Source organism: Magallana gigas, chromosome 5, assembly GCF_963853765.1.
Source record: "Magallana gigas chromosome 5, xbMagGiga1.1, whole genome shotgun sequence".
In the NCBI taxonomy this organism is placed as follows: Eukaryota; Metazoa; Mollusca; class Bivalvia; order Ostreida; family Ostreidae; genus Magallana; species Magallana gigas.
The window spans coordinates 24,313,406-24,335,863 of NC_088857.1; the positions used below are offsets into that span (position 1 = coordinate 24,313,406).

The 22,458-nt window shown below is 32.9% G+C and overlaps 2 protein-coding genes across 9 annotated transcripts; one reads left to right on the forward strand and one right to left on the reverse strand.

The window, feature by feature from the left end:
- Positions 1-4,464: 4,464 nt before the first annotated feature.
- Positions 4,465-6,515, forward strand: LOC109621193 (uncharacterized). Of its 2 annotated transcripts, XM_034461259.2 has the most exons (4): positions 4,465-5,165; positions 5,272-5,448; positions 5,617-5,659; positions 5,765-6,515. In XM_034461259.2, exons 1-4 carry the CDS (start codon positions 4,719-4,721, stop codon positions 5,980-5,982), a joined length of 885 nt encoding a protein of 294 aa, XP_034317150.2. In that variant the 5' UTR covers positions 4,465-4,718; the 3' UTR covers positions 5,983-6,515. The 2 variants fall into 2 exon arrangements, with proteins under 2 accessions (XP_034317150.2, XP_034317149.2); XM_034461258.2 differs by having other exon boundaries at positions 4,477-5,165; positions 5,617-6,515.
- Positions 6,225-22,197, reverse strand: LOC136269550 (uncharacterized). 7 transcript variants are annotated; one of them, XR_010713880.1, is made up of 7 exons: positions 21,991-22,197; positions 20,429-21,545; positions 16,463-16,522; positions 15,045-15,263; positions 7,882-7,958; positions 7,470-7,654; positions 6,225-7,234 (listed from the first exon to the last, which is right to left on the reverse strand). XR_010713880.1 is itself a non-coding variant. In XM_066084064.1 (5 exons), coding segments are annotated over exons 2-5 (888 nt in total). In that variant the 5' UTR covers positions 15,047-15,263; positions 16,463-16,522; the 3' UTR covers positions 6,225-6,610. The 7 variants fall into 7 exon arrangements, 2 of the variants coding, with proteins under 2 accessions (XP_065940136.1, XP_065940135.1); XR_010713881.1 differs by lacking the exon at positions 15,045-15,263; XM_066084064.1 differs by lacking the exons at positions 20,429-21,545; positions 21,991-22,197.
- Between the last annotated feature and the right edge of the window lie 261 nt (positions 22,198-22,458).

Consider the following 22,458-nt stretch of genomic DNA (forward strand, 5'->3'; position numbering starts at 1 on the left):
GTTTTGGGATGATTTTATAAGAAAGATGATTAAACAAAATAATGTTTTTTGGCAAGATGTTTTTCAATCATGGCACCAGGTAATGAACATGTTAAACAAACAGCCTGGTTATATTAAGAAAAATATTAATGTTCCAATATGGTACAACTCTTGTATTACAGTTGCCAATAAATCTTTCTTTATTAATGTATTGTACCAACATGGTATAAAGATAGTTGGAGATTTCTTATCTTCAAATGGAGCTTTTTTGACATACGATAATTTTTTTTTACATACGTTTAACTTGCCTGATGTATATGTCATGCAATACAACAGTATTATTAGCGCTATTTCAAAGTTTTTAAAATCAGTCTTTGTTGAATGAGTAAAATTGAAAAAAAATTGTACTCCTTTTCTACCAATGTATTTTGAAGTGATTTTATTGAATGAAAAATGTATCAAGGCAATTTAGAAAATTTTGAACTATACTGAAGTGGTTCCAACTGCAATATCAAGATGGAATAATGAATTACCACTTGAACAAAATTTGTGCATACAAGACTGTTTCAAAATGTTTTATGACAACTAATGATACATCTGTTCAATGGCTACAATACAGAGTTCTACACATAATTCTTCCTGTTAACTAAATTATTATTATTTTAAAAAAATCAAGATCATTGCAAATGAATGTTGTACTTTTTGTAAAGAAGAAATAGAAACAATACGACATGTATTCTTTAGTTTGTACTAATGTTTTACCCTTGTGGAATGATCTTAGTATGTCTATATATAGAAAAACAACAAAGAGGGTTGGATTCAATGTTATCAATATATTATTTGGAGAAAATTCTCTAAGTGTAGACAATAAACCTGTGAACTTCATAATTTTATATACAAAACAATTCATATTTATATGTCTGAAGCAAAATAAGATTCCAAACTATGTTGATCTATTATATTATTTAAGTTTTAAATACAAGATAGAGAAATATGCATCAGTTCAAAAATTTCAACTTAGGAAATTTGAAAAATGCTGGTCACAGTGGGAAGATTTCTTTTGTTCATAATTATACAGAAGTGGAATTTGCTACGAATATTATCATTTCATTTATTTATTTTTAGCCAATTAATATACAACCTCAGGTTCATTTACTTTTGATTTTTGAATGAGTGCATGAATGAAAGTGGTATGAAAGAGTGATTATAATATTTAAAAAAGAAGTTGACATCAGTTTAATAGTAATTTTATGTATATGTATATTTGAATTTGAAAAATGCAAAAAAAAATAAAAAATTATATTCAGTCAATTAGATAAGTATCTATCACAGCTGTGCTTCATAAATGCATTAACATAAATGCATTAACTAAGTACAATTTACAGACCAATTTACAATCCCTTGATAAGACTAATTATAAATAAAAAATCATCATCATCAAATTTATATTATAAACTAGACAAGTAGGGATACAATCTAATAAAAAATAAAATAGTTATGGGAAGCACAACATATTGAAATTATCCAAGAAACATTAGCAATGAAATGTAAATAATTAAAGCTGAACACCCCTCGTAAATAGGAACCGTCACACAGGTACCTGGTATATAAACCCTTCGATTTCGTTACACCCGATTGCACATCTGAAACTCGTGGCCGACGTGTAGTGTTCCTTTCGTTGTCTTTATATTTTTATGCATTTAATTGATATTTATGTGCACATTATGTCTGTAAATAATGCAATGACCAGTTCATTTGATGTTAGTACTCTCCTGGTTTGAAAAAAGTGCGTAAAACTTGACAATTTCATCGCGACCGAGTAACATGGCGAGGCAAGATGTACGTCCACACAGGTGAGACCTCTACAGCGATATACTTTGAACTGTTAAGAGGTCTATGGCTTATATAGGGGTGTAGGAAGAGCGGTGCTGAAAGAGAAATATGGCGGACAGTGCCTATTTACGAGCGGTGTTCAGCTTTAAAATATCAAAATCTAGTTTACCCAATTTTGCTTGTCGTTTTTTATATAATGCGATGAATATTCTCACTCTCTTTGTAAACATGTTACTATAGTATTTCTTATATATGAAAAAAAAAATTATTAGTCGAAGTAGAATGAGTTGTTATTATCAGTTCACCATTTTAAAGAAGTTTGTATCCAGCCGATATCTGTATAGCATCATGCTTACAAACATGTTTGCTGGTGCTTCATTGCTCAGTCGACCTAAGATTATTTGCATAATCTTGTAGAATATAATTAGTTTATGTTTATTTTTTCGAGATTACGGTTTCCAAATTAAGCTCACTATATAAAATGATTTTAGAAGAATTAAAACTGATCCATGTCACTATCTAGGTTGCTTCAATAACTCAAAACACGTGAAGACATTTGTATTTGTGCTATGGCGCATAAATTAGCAAAGTGTATTTCAAGAAAATTAAACGTCGCAGATTTCCAAGCAAACAGAAGGGAAAATATACACTGAGTGTAAATATTATCGTATAAAACCATGGTAATTATATTACAGAAACACGCCAATTGGCCATTCGTCAAACCGGCACCAGCTTTTACTTACACTCACCTCTTCTTGTTTGGACCAGATTCAAATTAAACCTCTATATCTTTTTCTAAATATGATATTCTCGAACCAAAGAAAAATGTATCGTCCATTATTACAGTTTAACTGAATATTATATTATGTTTTATTGGTTCAATTTGGTGATTCCGACAAGCCTTTTCCCACAAGCAAGCATTTCCCATATAAGGTCATGTCAGAATTCGACAAACTTGTAAACTTTACAACAGGATACATATAATAAACTATGAATAAGAAAATAAGCAAAATTGAAGGTTTAGTTAATTAACAAAAACAACTTACATGCAAAATGTGCATCATACGAAGGAAAAGAATCAATCACCCTTGGTGAATAAAATGTGTTTAAAGTGTTTTCAGCAAGTTAATTTGCTTAAAGCAATGAATATTGTTGGTTAGACGATGCTTTGTTGTAAACGACATGATGAAATATTATACACCGTTAAGCCGTTAGGTAAAATATTTACAAGTCATGTATCTGAAAAATTCACACATGTTTGATCGTGCAAGGGGTTTCACCCAGAATTAAATAACATATAAATGCTTTTTGTTTTTTTTATTTGCCTATTTTCAAATCGAAAAAAATGATTTTAATTTCAACTTCAATTGACATATTGTCTTACAATAATGAATTTTGATGCGCGTCAAGAAAGAATTTTGTAAAAATTTGATTTTTCGTTTACATTTATCTTAAAACTTAAGCAGATTCTTTCTTACATGTTGCAACTTTAATGCAAAAACACACTTTAGTATAAAGAGTGCAATGAAAACAAAGACCGAATATTACCTTTTAATACCGGCAAGTAAAAGGTAGGTTAATGTGAAATTCCCATACCATAACGTGCTAGAGAAATCGGCTAGATACAAACTTCTAAAAAATGGTACACTGCTCTAACTTAATTTGAATAACGTAACTTATATACAACTTGCTTCAATTTTATTGGCCAATCAAATTAGAGATAGAAAGTAACAATTCATTCATATAAATCAGATTTTATTTTACAAAACGAGCAATAAAAACCATACAAATTTTCATGAAAAAATGACAAGAGGCCCAGGGACCACATTGCTCACCTGAGCAACAATTGGGTATAGTCCACTAATGCATTTTCCATAGGCGGTAATGTTAACGTTAGGGTTCATAGCTCCGGCCCTAATTTTCGTTCAGCAACGAGGGACCTCTTGAATGAAAGCTCATCAAATTGTCTCTTTCCTGTTAAAATTTCGTGGTTTGAAGTCAGATTCGTGTTCCGGCAAATTGCGTCTGTATTGAAAAACTCTGAAAATGAAAGTAAAAGTAGGGAATTTCTCAGTTTTGGAAAGGGTGTACATCAAACAATTTCAATTCTTTTCTTCAAATGATAATTCAATTTTGACACTTGTTTTTGAAATTGAAAATCCTCTTTTCTGACATGTGTCAAGCATTCTGATTTAAAATGTCCCAATAAATGTATATACACTCTGCAAGTATAGGGACTATTTTGCTTAAAGGCACTACTTTGTTGTCCTACCGATTCTAAAAATAGTTAGAGGGATATACCCAATAGCCTTAACTCTGATCAAATTAAATAACAGTATCAAAATCAAAATATCTTGACAACTTAGTACAGTAGACCTTCCTAATATAAATTAAAATCTGTCAATTTTTATCCACACATTTTTTTGGTAAATACCAAGCCTATTTTGTTGCTGTACCTGTAATAAGATTTTTCTCTATTCCTATATACCACCCCCCCCCATTTTGTGGCCCCACTTTTCTCTAGGGAATCATAGTTTAATCTGCACAACCTGTGCTTTCACACAAGTAACTGCTTTTTGGACTGAAAACCAGAATATTTTGTAAGATATTCTCTATATATTTAAATGTAAAAAAGTCTCAAAAGTACATGAACTATATTTTATTTTGTTCACATATGTTTTTATATTATAAAAGAATTAAAAGGGGCACTGTTGTCAGTGTTGAAAACAAATAATAAAAATAACTAGAGCAAAGCTCGTTGAAAAGCAACGAGTGGGTCTTCTGTTAATGTCGAAAGTAAAGCTAGGAGCGTTTTCTCGTCGTGCTCGTCCCCGGGATACAAAACTCGAGATGCGCACGCAGAGTTAGACGGGAATGACTTTCCTTGACTACTGAGACTCTCCAAAATGGAGGAAGTTATCAAAGCACAGTTGAACGAAGACTTATTTATTGAGGATGAAACAGACATTTTTATTTTCATTGCGATGGAGCAGACATGGATCATGCAAATTATCTTAAACCTAGAGCGGCGTCGTTATAATCCAAGACTCGAAGGCTTTTCAGAAAACATTGTGCCACAGTTTGATAGCAAGCAATTTCTCAGACATTTCAGAGTGAACCCAGAAATTTTTTATTTGATCATGAACTCGATTGTACATTCTCTCACAGATGATAATGCATGGCCCGGTGGTGTAGAGCCTATCCTGCCCGAGAAAAAACTTTTGGTATTTCTGTGGTATATGGCAAATCAGGAAACGTTACGAGAAGTTAGCAATACATTTGCAATCGGCACAACGACAGTTCATGAAATTATAATGGCTGTGTCAGAAACAGTAAACGAAAACTTGGTTAACGTAAGTTAATATTCGTGGTTAAGAATTTAAAAAAAAATAATTTTCAACCCTAATACTTATAATTGGTGAGTAAAGGTTTTCATTCATGCATGTTGTAAAATTCTAGGTGATAAACTGGCCAGATGCAAACACACAACAAGCCATATCAAGACAATTTCAACTCCAGTCTGGATTACCTGGTATTATTGGCTGTTTAGATGGAACCCATATTCGGTTATCTTCAGCTCCTGGTGGTGACAAAGATTATTTTAACCGAAAAAACTTCCCTTCAATCCAGCTACAGGTACTGATACATGTAAAGCATATTTTTACTGTGTGTTTACATGATGTAAACTATTTTATCATCAATAAACCAGGTAACTTTAAACTGTACGAAACTCTTACTTTACTGATTACATATAAATGTAGAATGAAGACCTTAAAAATTGTTTTTTTTCTCTAAAATATACAGGTTGTTGCAGACTGTGACATGTTGATAAGAGATGCTTACACAGGTTGGCCTGGGTGCACACACGATGCACGTGTTCTCAGAAATTCCTCTTTGTTTGACATAGCCGAAAATGGACAATGTGTTATGCATGGAAAATTTATTATTGCAGACAGTGCCTATCCATTGAGGAATTGGTTGATGACACCTTTCCGAGATAATGGAAGACTTAATGCACAGCAACGAAGATTTAATCAAAGGCTGTCTGTGGCAAGACAAATTGTTGAACGGGTGTATGGACACTTAAAAGGAAGGTTTCGAAGGTTTCGAGAAATATCTGTTCGAAAGCTGTCTCGTATAGTTTCACTGATTATTTCAGGATGCATTTAGCACAATTTATGTGTTTTGCATCATGATGACGTCGAAGCGTTTATAGACAATGATGACGATAGACATCCTAATGCCTACCCTAACATTTTTGTTGATGGAAGGGATGGAGCATTATTCAGACAGCAGTTAATGAATACAATGCCATTGTAAATACTTTATTTGAAACAGTTTTTGAAATGATTATGGTTTTCTAGCGTATGTTGCACACAAAAATTATATTAAAGATATTAAAAGATTTCAGAAGTGTTGTCAATCTTTTATTCACTTTTTGTGAAAGAACAAATAAAACAAAACAGAAAAATGTCAACAATACAATGTATATTTAAACAAAAACAAAAAACAAAAGAGGCCCAGGACACAATTTGAATTAGGACAAGTCTTTCTAACATGTTTGACTTGTTGAACCTATTTAAATGTATTTTCATTTGAGAAATCAGTTAAGTGCTTATGTCCATAACATCAGTATTTTGAAAAATTGTCATATCTGAATTACAATAGTAATCACTACCACTGGAAGAATAAATGAATGGTTTGATGTTCATCAAAATTTTAGTACAGTTCAATTTGCACAAAACCATGAAGTGTTTACTTCAAGTAAAACCTAAAATTGTGTACATTGTGGAGTTAATTATTTGTCCAAAGACTTTTCCAACATTTCGAGCATTCGATCAATGCATCGCATTTTGTCTTCATGTTGTGTTTTCATGGAGTTCATAAGTTCCCTGTTTTGTTCCTGGATATTCTCAATTAATTTGGTGCTTTCGGATATCTTGCTTTTTGTTGATTTTAATTTCGTAGTTTTAGCACGAGTTGTGGATTTGGAACCTGTGTCACTTGATGTAGACTGCTTATCTTCTTCTTCTTCAGGAGCAGCTGATACATCTTCATCCTTGTCCAATTCTGTATTGATTTTAAGTTTATCCCTGGAGCGTCCTGTGTCAAAGGACACAGCTACCTTTGAGGAGGCCTTATTGCCATACACCTCACTGAACTGCTCTAAATACTTCCAGGAATATTTTTTATTGCCGGTTTTGTTATTTTCATCATTTATTTCTTTGTATTTTTTTTTCAATGCCTTCCATCTATTGATCAGTTGTGTTTTGGAAACATGTATGCCATTTTTTTTCATTTCATTTGCTATTTCTCCCCAAAGAACATCATGAGATTTTGTGCCTGAAAATTTGTCCTCCCTCTGAAGCCTTAAATCAATTAAAAATCGTTCTTCACTTTCCTTCCAAACATGCATTGTGTTCTGTAAGTAAAGTAAGTTTTTCAGTGAGTAGAATATGAAACTCATGAAGTGTTAATTTGATATCATTAGATACTCTGATTTCAGAACATGCGAGATCTTCTTCAGATCTAGAGTATGATTGTGACAAAAATGAGGAAAAGCACTTTGTACTCGCGCAAGTAGACATTAATAAAAAGTCAAGATTTTTGTCCGGTATGAGTTTCTCGGAATGATTTTCTACAAAATTCCAATCTACCTGCGAGTCAGAACTGGAGGGTGTAGAATGGCCAGATGATGCAGATTCTGATGACGCTGAGCAAGAAGGGATGGTCTCAAATACACGCGAAGTTGATGCTCCAGAAGAAGTTGATGTATCTAGGGAAGTGGAATTCTTGTGACTAGTTGAAAGTGCCTCCCTAATGGCCCTCTTTGTCTCCGGATCTGTTTAATATGAAAATGATGTTATTGATATGAAATAAAAATTATTTAAACAAAATCCAAATCAAAATATTGTTTGTTTGCCACTGACTCGAGAACTTTAGCCTTGGTAAAATGTTTTATTGATCTTTTATATTGATTTTTTAAATCATCCTATGTCTATTAGTCATAATGACTTAATGTTGCTATAATTATATATTTATGGAATGAAATTAAAATTGTATACATACCACCATCTTCTGAAAGAAAAACGGTAGCCAGACTCTCATCAAGCAGACAGTATTGCCCATCTATCTCAATTTGTACCCTGAAAATGGATAAAAGATTTTGCACCCTGAAAATGGATATAAAAATTACAATGTCAGGCATGTAGCAACAAGGGGGGGGGGGTGTCCACTCCCACTTTTTTGTCGCAGCAAAGATTTTTAGGAAGTTGGGGTTTTTTTTTTGTTTGGTTTTTTTTTGCTTGTCAAGATTTTTTGGATGGATCTAACCCCCCCCCCCCCATTTCAAAAACGATGCTACGTGCTACCTGCCGGCATGTACATGTACGAGTACTTCTAAATCGGTAATAGAACTGACATGTTGTTTTTTTGCCCTGTTCTTCATGCATTTTATACAAGAAAATGTTTTCAACATATTCATTAACATTTTTTATTTTTTTATGCGATATCCCTATTCATTATAACTAAATATAAGGTCACGAGACGAACTTACGTTGCCGATCATTCTTGAATACATTATAAAATAGTAAAAATATTTTTTTAAGTTCTATATAACGATTAAAAACCTTTCAAAATCCTTTTGCCATTTTGAAATAAAAGAAACAAAGATACACTCACATGTTGTTATTACCGCGTGACGCCATCTTTACTCTATCAAACCCTGCATCGTGTGAGAGTTAAACTCGATTTAATTCTTTTTATTTAATTTAACTAAATTTTATGTACTAGTTCAGTACATATACAGTACATGTTTCATGTTTTAGGCCAGAGAATATTTGGATGGGATATTTTTATTTCTCTATTTATAGCTCGTTCACAGAGCTAAATGAATTACATGTATAATCGGGGAAAATGTGACCAAGATAATTACAAATTCTTGAATGTTTGGGACTGTTTATTAAAGCTTAAAATGAATAAGCAGATGGACAAATCAGATTGAAAAAGAATTTTTCACAGGTAAATTGAACCTATGTAAAGAATAACAGGACTCGAGCCTGTTTACATGAGAAATACTTATGAGACCTTATCTTGCTTATAACTCTACAACTGATTCTCAAATGTCATTTGATCATTAGAAATGCATTCTTACAGCATTGTGAATAATAAAATTATAAAAATAGAATTTGACCAAATCGTGACCATGCCCCTTAAACACATTATAATTATTCTGTACTAAGTTAAGAAAAACAATTTAAAAAATCTAACAAAATGTAATCCACGAAAAATTTTGAACTGCGAACTAATGAGCTTTTTTTTTTTAGAATCATTAACATGAAACGAAATTATCTTTAACAACTGTAAATACAACAAAATAACCAGAAATAAAACGCAAACATACCCATTGAAATGTTTATAAATTTTTTTTGTATGTGAAAACTGTTATCGAGATTAATCTACCATGTAAACATGGTAAAACACAAACTGAAAGTAGAAAATTCGAACGGTTTCTCTTATGAATTGAGTTTTAATGTATGTTTATGCTTTTAAATTTGTTTCACGAATATATTCATAAACATTTGATATCTAATAAAGGCAAAATCCATTAAGAATAATCAATTAAGTTTCAGAAATCAAACTTACTAACTCTTTCTACGATCACGACATCCGAGTGTATACCGATCTCGATGTTAAATTAAGCCAACGTTTTATAAATTCTATTGGGTTTTTTTGCGTTTCCTTTTTAAAGATATTTATTTTTTAACAATCTGATATGGCTATATCTAGTACAGAAGTACATCAAATGTATTGGTGTCGAACTATGGAAGGGTCGAATTGCATGGCTACCGTTTTCTAATTCTATTTTTAGAGCGACCATATTCACTAGCGACAGTATTCCCTGGTACACCGGGCTCAAACTCTCGCTGTTTATGTCGCACTCTCGCGACCCGAGTCGAAACTAGAGTTCGACGAGAAAACGCTCTTGAAGTACTTCTAAGAAGCAGAGTTCTTAAACCAATAAACATAAGTAACTAATACAAAAGGGAAAAAATAAAACTATTCTTGGTACGAGTAAACAAAAGCCGAATGAATATAAGTACGAAATAAAAATCAAAGGCCGGAAAGGCAACAAAGGCGTCGAGCTGACATTTTCTTTTATATAAAATGATATCAATAATTTAAATTTTTGTACTAAAAGTCGTATATCAAATAAAATTAGAATAAAAAAGTAAATGAATTATATTTTGTGCTGCTTTAAAATATTTTTTTAGTATATTCCCTTATAAAATAGGTAGTGATGCGTTTATAATACAATAACTCATCATGGTTACAAAAATTGAGAAACTTCAAAGTAAAAAAAAAACAAGAGGTCAATTTGCCTTAATGGTCACCCGAGTAGCATATATCCCATACACAAACTTGTCATGGAGTCTCATATATGCATCTAATTAATTAGGTTTCATACTGGAGTAAAAAATTATAAATTTGTAATGACGACCACATTTCAAAAAGAACTGTGAAACCTATTATTTTGGTGAAAAACTAAAAGATCTGGTCTACAAAATCATGAATTCAGTTTTCCTTTCAGGTGTGTGGGAGTAAAGAAAATAATTTTTTAACGTTATATGCATTAACATCTATACATCCATTTTGGCCCTGCCCTAGAGTCAAAACCCTAATGGACATCATAATGGACATCATAATCATGCATTTAGTTTTTTAAAAATATATATGGGAGTAGAGAAGAAGATTTTCTAAGATTTAATACATTTGTACTATATGACCATATTGGCCCCACCCTAGAGCCTGAACCCCTGACCCAGGGGTCATGAATTTCACAATTTTGATAGAGGGTCTAATGGACATCATAATCATGCATTTAGTTTTTTAAAAATATATATGGGAGTAGAGAAGAAGATTTTCTAAGATTTAATACATTTGTACTATATGACCATATTGGCCCCCACCCTAGAGCCTGAACCCCTGACCCAGGGGTCATGAATTTCACAATTTAGGTTGAGGGCTTCATGGACATCATTATCATGCATTTAGTTTTTGACAAATAAATATGATAGTAGAGAAGAAGATTTTCTAAGATCTAATACATTTGCACTATATGACCATATTGGCCCCACCCTAGAGCCTGAACCCCTGACCAAGGGGTCATGAATTTCACAATTTAGGTTGAAGGCTTCATGGACATCATTATCATGCATTTAGTTTTTGACAAATATATATGATAGTAGAGAAGAAGATTTTCTAAGATTTAATACATTTTTACTATTTGTCCATATTGGCCCACCCTAGAGCCTGAACCCCTGACCCAGGGGTCATGAATTTCACAATTTTGGTAGAGGGCTTCATGGACATCATAATCATGCATTTAGTTTTTAACAAATATTTATGGTAGTAGAGAAGAAGATTTTCTAAGATTTAATACATTTTTACTATTTGGCCATATTGGCCCCACCCTAGAGCCTGAACCCCTGACCCAGGGGTCATGAATTTCACAATTTTGATAGAGGGTCTAATGGACATCATAATCATGCATTTAGTTTTTTAAAAATATATATGGGAGTAGAGAAGAAGATTTTCTAAGGTTTAATACATTTTTACTATATGGCCATATTGGCCCCCACCCTAGAGCCAGAACCCCTGACCCAGGGGCCATAAATTTCACAATTTTGGTAGATGGCTTCATGAACAACATAACCATGCAACCAGTTTTTTCCTCACATGCGTGGGAGTAGAGAAGAAGATTTTTGAAAATTTGGCTTTTTTTGCATATTTGGCCCCGCCTGTGGCACCCCAGGGGTGGTAGAGCCATGAATTTCACAATTTAGATTCTTCTTACCATAGAGATGCTTCACACCAAAAATGGTAACGATTGGCCTGGTAGCTTTCAAGAAGAAGTTAAAAATGTAAAATTGTTAACGCACGACGCACAGACGCACGACGACGGACGAAGATCAATTGCAATAGGTCACCTGAGTGACTCAGGTGACCTAAAATTTCTTTCTGCTTAAAACAATCTTTGAACATTTTTCAAAGGTTCATAATTTGAATACATTAACAGTGTGTCCCTAAATATAAAAATAAAACATACTTTTATTTATTTCAATTCCCTTTTGAAACAAGATTACCTATAGTATGGTTGTTTACAAACAAATCCACAACACGTGCTATCTAAAATACTCGACCAAACCAACTGCATTATCGTTTTTATTTCATTAGATACGTTTGTCGCTCACATTTATTTTGGAGACCGTGTCCGATAACAAATAAATTTACATATAAAATTTTATATCTATCGGGCACGGTCTACAATTAAAATGTAAGCGATAAACTAAAATAATATTTAGTGGTTTACACCTTATTGTATTCATCCGCCATTTCTTGATTAAGCATATTTATACTTATGCAATGAGTTGTCAATAACCAGAGAGGCAAAGTTGGGTTTTTTGTACACAATTAAAATCTTCTAATGTGTTTAATACTTTAAGGATCTTATTTCTTATACGCATTTAAAAGGCGGTGCAGAGCATGAATTTTTGGACGATTGCCAATCAAGACGATCGCTAGAAGGCTGCCGAGCATTAGCTCAATGCCTTAAAAACCTTATAAATTTTAAGAACGACTTAGCAAATCCAAATCAAAATGTGTTGAGGATTTTTTGTACACAATTAAGTTGATTAAAATCTTCTAATGTGTTTAATACCTTAAGGATCTTATTTCTTATGTACGCATTTAAAAGGCGGTGCAGAGCATGAATTTTTGGACGATTGCCAATCAAGACGATCGCTAGAAGGCTGCCGAGCATTAGCTCAACGCCTTAAAAACCTTATAAATTTTAAGAACGACTTAGCAAATCCAAATCCAAATGTGTTCAAGTACGACTTAACAATTTTCGAATTATTTTAGGTACGAGTTAGTTTTACTTTGAACATAACACTGTTAAATTTCCAAAAAAAATAATTTTATAAACCTATATATATTTGTAATGCATCGTCAATCTTAAAACGGATTTCAGATTTAAATTAAGCTTCATAAGCTCTTATTTTTGCTATTATGATTAATAGCAAATTAGGGTGATTTCTCCATGCATCGGATACCTTTGGATTTTTCCCTTTGTTCACGCATCAAATATCTTCCAAATATAAATAAAACTTGTTTTAAAAGTTACATGTTTCCCCCTTGCTTAATTATTGGAGAAAAAATTGTGAAATTGTAAAAAATGTAGAAAATAAAGCAAATTATTGAAGTGTTGAACTATTTCACCATGGAACGGACAATATTTACCAAGCATCGGACAGCTATAGCAGTACAGTAGAGATTAAAAATAACAAGATTTTCTGGTTTTAATGCAAAAATACAAAGGTTCGGAAAAATTAATTTATTCAAATGCTAATCAGATTTCTTTTAATGTAAATCCTCAAATCTACATATAGGAATTTAGACTATTGCTTCTGTTTAAAGGAATATTTATCATAAGGGGTTCTTTATTGTGCCAGCTCCTACAGGAATTTCAAGTATAATAAAAAGACTGTGTCCGTAAAACTCGATTTTTAAATGGTCCGAGGAAAATGTTTGTATCAATTATTTTTCAAATTTTTATTTAACTTCACATTAAAAGTATATCACAAGGAATGGGCACATAATCTCCATATTATTAGAAGAAATCATGCAGTGAAAACTGTCCGATGCATGGTTAATTTGTGTCCGATCCATGGTGAAATGAACATGTGGTGCAAAAATGACCTCGACATTAATTGTTCAAATTTCTTGAACTTATTTTAATCAAATTTTGTTTCAAAATTTACTTATTTCTAATTATTTTATGCAGAGAGTGCATTTTCACTAATTCACAATCAAACGCACAACATTCAAATAATGCTTTAGTGTAAAATCTTAGTAAGTAAATTTTCAATAATGGCGTAATTAAGGTCATTTTACGATGCCTATATTGCTATTTCCTTGACAATGTGACTGTCAAATTCTTAATAATGATTAAGTTCATTTGTTCTAATTCAGGAATATACGAAACAACACATGAGCGCATGCACATTTATTTGTATATTTATAAACAAAGCTGTCCGATCCAAGGTATATGTGTCCGATGCATGGTTAATTCACCCTATAGCTTAAAAAAGTTATTACAAAAAGACTTTGTTTCCCTCCCGGCTCCTAATTTTGAGAGGTCAGTCCCTTTTTCTTGATATCAAATGAAAGGTCTCGCAAATATAAACATTTTTTGTTCAACAAGTGTTCACGAATTGTTAGCCGTTCTATAGATATCTGAACAACTGTGTTTTAGGGACCGACCCTTCAACCCCTCTTGGGGCCACAAACAAACAAATTTAAGGTATCATATTGTTAACAACATTATTCTGAGCAACTTTTCTTCTACATTGCTTCTCAAAATATTTCTCCTTTTCTAGATATTTTAATGATTAAAGTTTTGGACTTCTGGCCCCTTGAAACCCCTATTTCGTATCATATGACTTAGGTATGTTACTGTATAAATAAACAGCTGTACAATGAACATTTTTGCTTCTTTAATTGATAACAAATAAGTGTTCATTAAAGAGATATTGCCAAAAAAATTTAGAGCCCCTTATTTGAGGAGAAAGGCCCTTTTTCTTGATATCAAATGAAAGCCCGTGAAAATTGAAACAACTTTTGCATTACATGTTTTAACAAAATATTTACAGGTTTAAAAATATTTCAGAAAATGTGCAAAGATTTTGTGAAAAAAAATTGGTGCCAATTTTCGACCTCAGGCGAGCTTCAACGCCTTGCGTAATATCCATACTTTCAAACAATGCGGTACATCTACTGACTTTCATCTACTATCCTTGAAAACTTCAACTTTCTATCGGGAATAGTTTCAGAGGAGTTGAGTGGACTTAAAATTTCATTAAATTTAAATATCTTAAAAGCGGAAGTGACGGCATCAACAAATTTAACTAAAAACATTTATCCCCTCCAATGCTCTGTAAGTCCTGAATATTTGGTGCAAATCAGGTGAATAGTTTTCGAAAAATAAATATTTTAGCCTAAAAAAATAAAGTTGTTGAAGAAAAAAATCAATCAATCATCCTAAATAAAATGTGTTTTCAGCAAGTTAATTAGCTTAAAGCAATGGCTGTTGTTTTGCTTTTATGATGACACTTTGTTATAGTCGACCTGATGAAGTATAATACTTTGTCAAGCCGTAAGTGAATATTTACATCTATCTGAAAAATTCAAACATGTCTATGTCTTTGATCTGGGTATAGTCCACTAATGCATTTTCCATAGGCGGTAATGTTAATGTTCAGGTTCATAGCTCCAGCCCTAATTTTCGTTCAGTGAAAAGGAACGGAACCTCTTGAATGATGTTTCTCTACTGTTAAAATTGGTGTGAAGTCAGATTCGTTTTACGGCAAATGCGTCTGTATTGAAAAACTCTGAAAATGAAAGTAAATGTAGGGAATTTCACAGTTTTGGAAAGGGTGTACATCAAACAATTTCAATTCTTTCCTTCAAATGATAATTCAATATTGACACTTGCTTTTAAAATTGTAAATCATCTTTTCTGACATGTGTTAAGCAGTCTGATTTAAAATGTCCCAATAAATGTATATTCACTCTGCAAGTATAAGAACTATTTTGCTTAAAGGCAGTACATTGTTGTCCTACTGATTCTAAAAATAGTTGAAGGGATTTACCCAATATAAAACAGTCACTGTGGTTATTTACAATCTAAGCCTATATATTCACTCTAGACACTATATAGAACCAGGATTCCAAATTTTAATCGCACAAAAAAAGAATTGTTTTCAAATACCATGTAAAATAGAAAAGTATAGGAATTTCCCTATCCATCAATGGATCCTATGACACCATAATGATGTCATAGTGATGAGTTGTTTTTAATTGTGTAAGTGTAATATTTATTTCAGAAGAAATGCACCATGATTTAACCCATCAGGGGGGGGGAAGGGGGGGGGGGGGGGGTGGCCCCCCCACTTTTTCTCGCAGCAACAAATTTTTTAAAATTTACATATAAAAAATTGAATTATCATGGAGTTGGCCCCTCACTTTTTTTGGCAGTATGTAAACAATAAGGAAAGAAGGAGTGAAATTAAAGAGTTTTGGATATGTTACGCCAGGCCCCCCCCCCCCCCCCCCCCCCCCCCCCCCCCCCCCCCCCGGATTAGGATTTTTGAAGATTTTGGGAAAATCCAAATTTGCCTTTCTTTTTTTTTTGCTTGTCAAGAATTTTTGGATGAGTCTGCCCCCCCCCCCCCACTTTCAAAAACGATGCTACGTGCCTGCCCATTAATGATATGTCATGGGGAAAAGAAACTTGCTAATAAGGTCTTTTTTACTCTTGTATATGGTTACTATGGTAACAAATTCAACCAAATTATAGAAAAACATATCCAATGGAAAGAGTCTACAATTAACTAGAGTTCAAAATCTAGAAGAACAAAAAATACCCACTAAGTCTGTGTAAATGTATAATCAATATAAAGTTTCCCTATATTTAATATTCTTAATCATCTGCATGTCAAAGACTGAGTATATAGTTTTTGCAGGTTCCTTCTTTTAAACTTGAACAAGTGTAATTAAACATCATTATTAAGAAAATAATTTTACTTACATCAAGTGTGTCTCACTGTTGTGGGTCTTTGATGAAGTTCCGTTTCAATTTACATGGTATCTAAAATGAAAGGTTTTGAATTTAATTCTACATGTATCAAACACACTATCCCCAACATTTGCAATTTCATGTCAAAAGCAGCCATACGTTTAACGAGGCCGGGTCTAATTTGTTCTGCCCTAGATTTTTTAATGAAATTTTTTACATGAACCTCTACTGATATAATTATTATTTTAAGATAAAAAGATACTACATTTACCACACTGTTTGTTTAAGGGGCCATCTCAAAGTTTGTTAATTTTTAACATAGGACCCTATGGGATTTTGCTTGAAATGTATCAGTTTAGCACGTTTTTTACATTTTTTTAAAACTTCTGCCCTAGGGATTTCTTTTTATGTTCTACATATAAAATAAAAGTTATTGCTAAAAGGCATCAAATGGTTACATAAAAAAACCTTTTACCTCCTGGTTTGTTCCAGGGGTCTTATCAAAGTTGTTTTTTGTATGCCAAATTTCCCAGTTTGTCAGATATTAATGGCTATTTTTTATTTGACAGAGAAGGAAATGTCTTTAATCTTTAGAGTATTATTAAAACATTCCGACATATTGAAGTAATGAAAAATATATAACATCACATATTAAGGGTCATTAATATAAAATACATGGTTACTGTCTTGAAATATATAATTAAGCTATATATAGGCGGGTTAAGAAAACGTGACAAAGGGCTAGGCTTTCTGAACCCTCTTCACATTTTCGACCCGAGCCCAAATATAACTTATACTTCGAGACATTTATGTTTATTCCACGATATAATATCAATTTTTTCCGCATCAAACGAGCTATTTTCAACAAATTTCGCTGAATATCTGCAGTTGAAACTATCACGCCATGGCGTCAACAAAGCAAAAAGATGACGTCACAATACAAATAAAACGCTGTGCGAAAGTGTGCGTACTCGTTTTGTACTCGGCCTCGTTAAAACTCAGATAGAGAGAGAGAGGGGGAGACAGACAGACAACAAATAATTATATCATGCACAACACATTTGTATAACCTAAAGACCAACACCTCCCCTTTTTCAAACATTCAATATAAACCCTACCCAAAACAAAATATTCTATTGTTTCAACATATGAATAGAGAAATACATGTAAATATCTACGAAAAATGATTACAGATAATTTCATCCAATTTTGATTATGATAAACAAAGATAGATTTTATGGATTAAATACTACGCAGCATGGTAGGCCTTTACATGTTTAAATGTGAAAAGGTACAACATTGCACGACAGACTTATTTACACAATTTAATGCAAATCTATCATCATTGTAAATATTGCATGTCCTTAAGTGCAGTCTTCCTTTGCTCCACTTTGAAAGAAGCCAGACTGACCCCATATAAAACATGAATTAATTTTTTTACTCATTCTTTCAATATTCATACTAGCTACTATCATCACTCAAAATGTGTAATCCTCAAAAATTAGAAGAACACCCCAATCTTGTTTTAGTTTATTTTTTGCATGTATTTATGTTGGGCAGTTTAAAAAGGCCTTTAATCTCCCTGATGGTTTAATAATTTAAAAAAACAATCAAATTAAGCAAAGAAAAACTAAATGCTACATTATGTATAAAAGGTATTAATAACTACACTTTAAAATAAAATGTACCATAATTTAATTACAATTCAGGAAAAGGGTAACATGTTTTGATTCTGTTCCATCCAAATTCAGGGAGAAAATCAACTTTGCTATTGTTGAATACTGCGGAGAATTTAAAGAAACAGCCATCGCTCAAGGAAATGCCAAAGACAAAGAAGAAAAGTACATTAGGACTGACCCAGTTATCCTCCAAAAGGCATATGAACTTTCAAAGGAAAAGAAGACAACATCAGAAGTTATGGATATGATGGGTGAAAATGACTCCTTCCAGGCCCCCAGAAACTCTAAACAAATTCGAAACAAAAAATACAGAGAAACTTCCAAAGAATCACCATTAAAACCAGTAACCCGTACGAACATTTGAGGTGGATTCCACCTGGAAAGTAGACGGAATCCAGCTCAAATATAGGCGGAGAGTGTTCATTCCGGGCGTAAATGAGCAGGAGTCGGAAATTAATAAATTCTGTGTCAGATTTTCACCCCAAAATTTAAGAATTCCAGGTGGAAATGAGCAGTAATCTTAGCATGAAATGACGCCTCGATCTTTACGCCTGGAATTTTAGCAGAAATTATTCCTTCTCGGATTCTAACTTATGAAGTTTTCTACTGCTTGAAGCGTAAAATGGGACTTAGAATTTTTTCTTCAACAGACTAGGCGTAAAATGGACTTAGAATTTTAAGGAACTAAATAAGATCAGACACTGCATAAATATACTAGATATATTTTATTAATAGAATTTCTGTACCATATTCATTTATAATATAACCATAATAATGAAAAACATGCATTTAAAAAAATCTTAATAAAATAATAAGACATCAGATAAATCACAAAATTGCTGTCATTAAATCAATCAGAGAAAAAAACTTACTATGAAGTATCAAAATTTTTAAACCACTATGTTTTGACCCATGCATGATCAGTCTTAATCACTTTCCAATTTGTTTAGATAACGACACACATAGCACATTTGTTCATTATTATCCTGAACCTCTAGAAAAATGCATCCAGGGTCCTTGACGGCATTTCTCATGGCAACAAATTCAGTTTCATTAGTTTTCTCTACTTTAAGAATTTGACATTTGCTGTTATAAGAATTGCATTTGAGTTTTTCTAAAAAAGCCAAAACTGTACACTGTCCGTGTATGGTAACAAGGAGAAAAAATCTTACACGCCCAAAACACAAAATATTTTCATTCATGTACATCATTGTAGAATTATCTCGTTTCATCATTCTTGCATAATCTAACCCATATATAATATGGTTATTGAAATCAATTCTTTTGAATGTAGAAAATTTTTCATGTTGAGGTACATATTCTAAAAAAGCACAGAGTTTTCTAAATTCCAAGTCAGATATATTTCTTAACTTCATTCCTCCTAGAATATACATTCCTTTCTCTATCATTTCCCCTCTTTTCAACAAGTTGGGGCACTCAATAGAATTAAATAACTTTTCCAATTCAGAACCTTCAAACATTGATGCGACTAGTTTTTGTTTTAGTTCTGGTAATTTTTTAACAAAGGAAATGCCAGTTATGATTTGATTATCAATATATTGTGTACCTTGAATCATTTTTAAAATACTTCCATTTTTATCTTCAAAAGAAAAACAGCTGTGGGTGTACAAAGGACCTAAATAACGGACACTATCAGCTAAATGAACAAGCTGATGTACATTAAGAGTCATAAAACATTTTTCATATAAAATTTCAAAATCAGCACAAAAATCAAATAACATTTTTTCTGCCTCTGAAATTTCATTTTCATTTGAACCTTGCTTTAAAAGAATAGATATAGCATTAACAAGCAGCACAAAATGTTGGAACCTTGGAATATCTAAAATACCACACAAAACTGGTGCACCAAAATACAATAAAAAATTACGATATTCTGACGCTTTCCAATATTTCAAATCATTTTCAATTGAACGAGGCAACCTTGAGATATCTAACGTTGGTTTCAATTTATTTAATCTAACATCAACTTCTTTGACCTTCTTGTAAATACTAAATTGCTTTGAATTAAATTCAGGAGCAAACCACAAACGCAACAATAATTTTTGGACTCCTAACAGAACCCCATGCATGTAATCAATGGCTATGCCATTTACAATGTCAAATTTGGGGAAAAAAGTCAACCAAGATGGCCCTTTAACACCATTGACAGTGTAATTTGATGTCCTTTTTTCCAAGTTGTCCATGGCTTTTTGCGCATCTCGACACACATCATGTACTGTACGTCTGGGGTCTTTTGGTTGGTCAGGTATATAAGGAAATACATGCGTATGTCCCTTACCTCTCTTTGCAGTCTCTCCTTTTTGTAAGCATTTCCAACAAGAAAAGGATCCATTATATTGGACACCATTACATAATAGACATCTAGCAGGAAGATCTGCTGTGCCAAATAGTAAATAAGCTTTGCACATAAATGTCCCGAGAGATGGTGCAAGACACTGAATTCCCTCATGCAGCCTTTTAAAACAGTCCAGAAATGGAGAAAGGTAGGTTCCCATATTAGGTTTATGGGGGCCAAACCAGAGTCCTGCTAGGATCATATGCTCTTTTAGCATTCTTAGTTTGTATGGTAATTCATTTATCACCATGAATAATGGCCATATCGACACTTTACTGCTCTTGAAGACTGGAGCTCCATCAGTGTTGAATGTAAAAGAAATATTCTCTGGTTTTGATAGAGGTCCATCGTTCTCCCAGTATGATTTGTACAGACTCCCATCATACACATCTTCATATATTCCATCTCTGCTCTGTCTTCGAAAACGATGTTGCAGTTTTTCATAAAAACCAGTCTGTGCATATAAGATTTTTAGTTGACTCTCTACTGGCATCTCCAAAAAGTACATAACTTCATTGTCATTTAGTTCTTTCTCGCAGCCACTGTATGGACACTTAAGTTCTGCTGATGATTTTAAATAGCCTAAACAATGTGGGCAGTAGAAATGTTTGACCAATGGATTTCTAAGATTTGTGAAAAATTTCTTGTAGTCATACAAACTGGTGCAAAGTGTGTGGCCTTTAGGTAGTACATACGAAAATATGTTCAATAACTGGAGTATTCCATCACTGCTTAAGCTGTGTTTCATGGTGAAGGATGTGAATAACAGCATAAATGTTCCTAGTGAAATTGGAGCTTCGGGGTACAGGGGTTGGTCTTCATCTTCATCATTTTTTTCTCTTTCACCAACAAAACATTCATCGTCAAAGTGTAGTTCTGCATCTGAGTTAAACATTGATTCCATGGTGTCCTCAAAATCCAACTCGTCTAAATCAGAATCAGAATCATTCAAATCATTGCCCACTTCTGCTTGGGGTGGTATTTCCTCAAAGTCTTCTTCATTATTGCGTGGCACCTGGTTGCAAATAACTGTTTCTTCTGTATATTCTGGCAAAACCTGCTAAAAGTCGAGAGAATATCGCGTTAGTGAATGCACCAGAGACATAAATAACAGCACGTCAAATTTAGTACCTAAAAATATCCTACTTTTCTTATGATTAAAGATTTTGTAACAACTGTAAATTGAGTATTGAATGATAATAAAGATGTACACTAACTGATCATCAAAAGTTTCTTAGTAATCAACTGTTAATAACACTTACAGGTTTCACCAATTTCAAAAACTATGAAAACATAATCGCTGTGATATTCGACACCGGATACAGATTTCGGTAAACAAGTGTTAAACTCTTATCGCGATTAAATCCGGATTGTTATATTATGCACTTAAACAGAAAAATGCATGCATCACTTGCAATTACAAATAATTGATAGATAAAGAAATAAATTTTTAAAAAAGCCGATATCACGTTAAATAAATGAAAACAAGAAAAAAAAAACCATACCAAATGTTCTTTGTTGAGTTTCATTTCTTTAGATTTCGATGTTGATGGGAAATCCACATTTTCGATGTTGAGGCATTCTTCAGATGTATCCAATTTAAGATTTCCTTCGTAGGTTGTTACCGATGGTAAACATTTTTCAATAGCGTCATCAGTTAATAGGTCTTTTTTATAAGGACCTAGTTTTCTTTTCCTTTTCGAACCATCCATGTTTATTTTCCGTGTACAGTTTATAAGTCTTATCTTCGTTATGATCAGGTTTCTGAAAAGCTTGGAGGAAATTTTCGGGAGGGTGAAAATGGGGGCCACAGATAATGCGGAGGGGTCTTGTTATTGTTTTATCGGCAGAGAAACCTGTGAGCGCCCCGTCATCCACAGCATGGGTCAGCGTGTTATTTGATACATGCACTGTCCAGCATGCGCACTTCGTTATCAGTTCAAATGAACGCCCGACTGTTCCTCAGTTTTTAC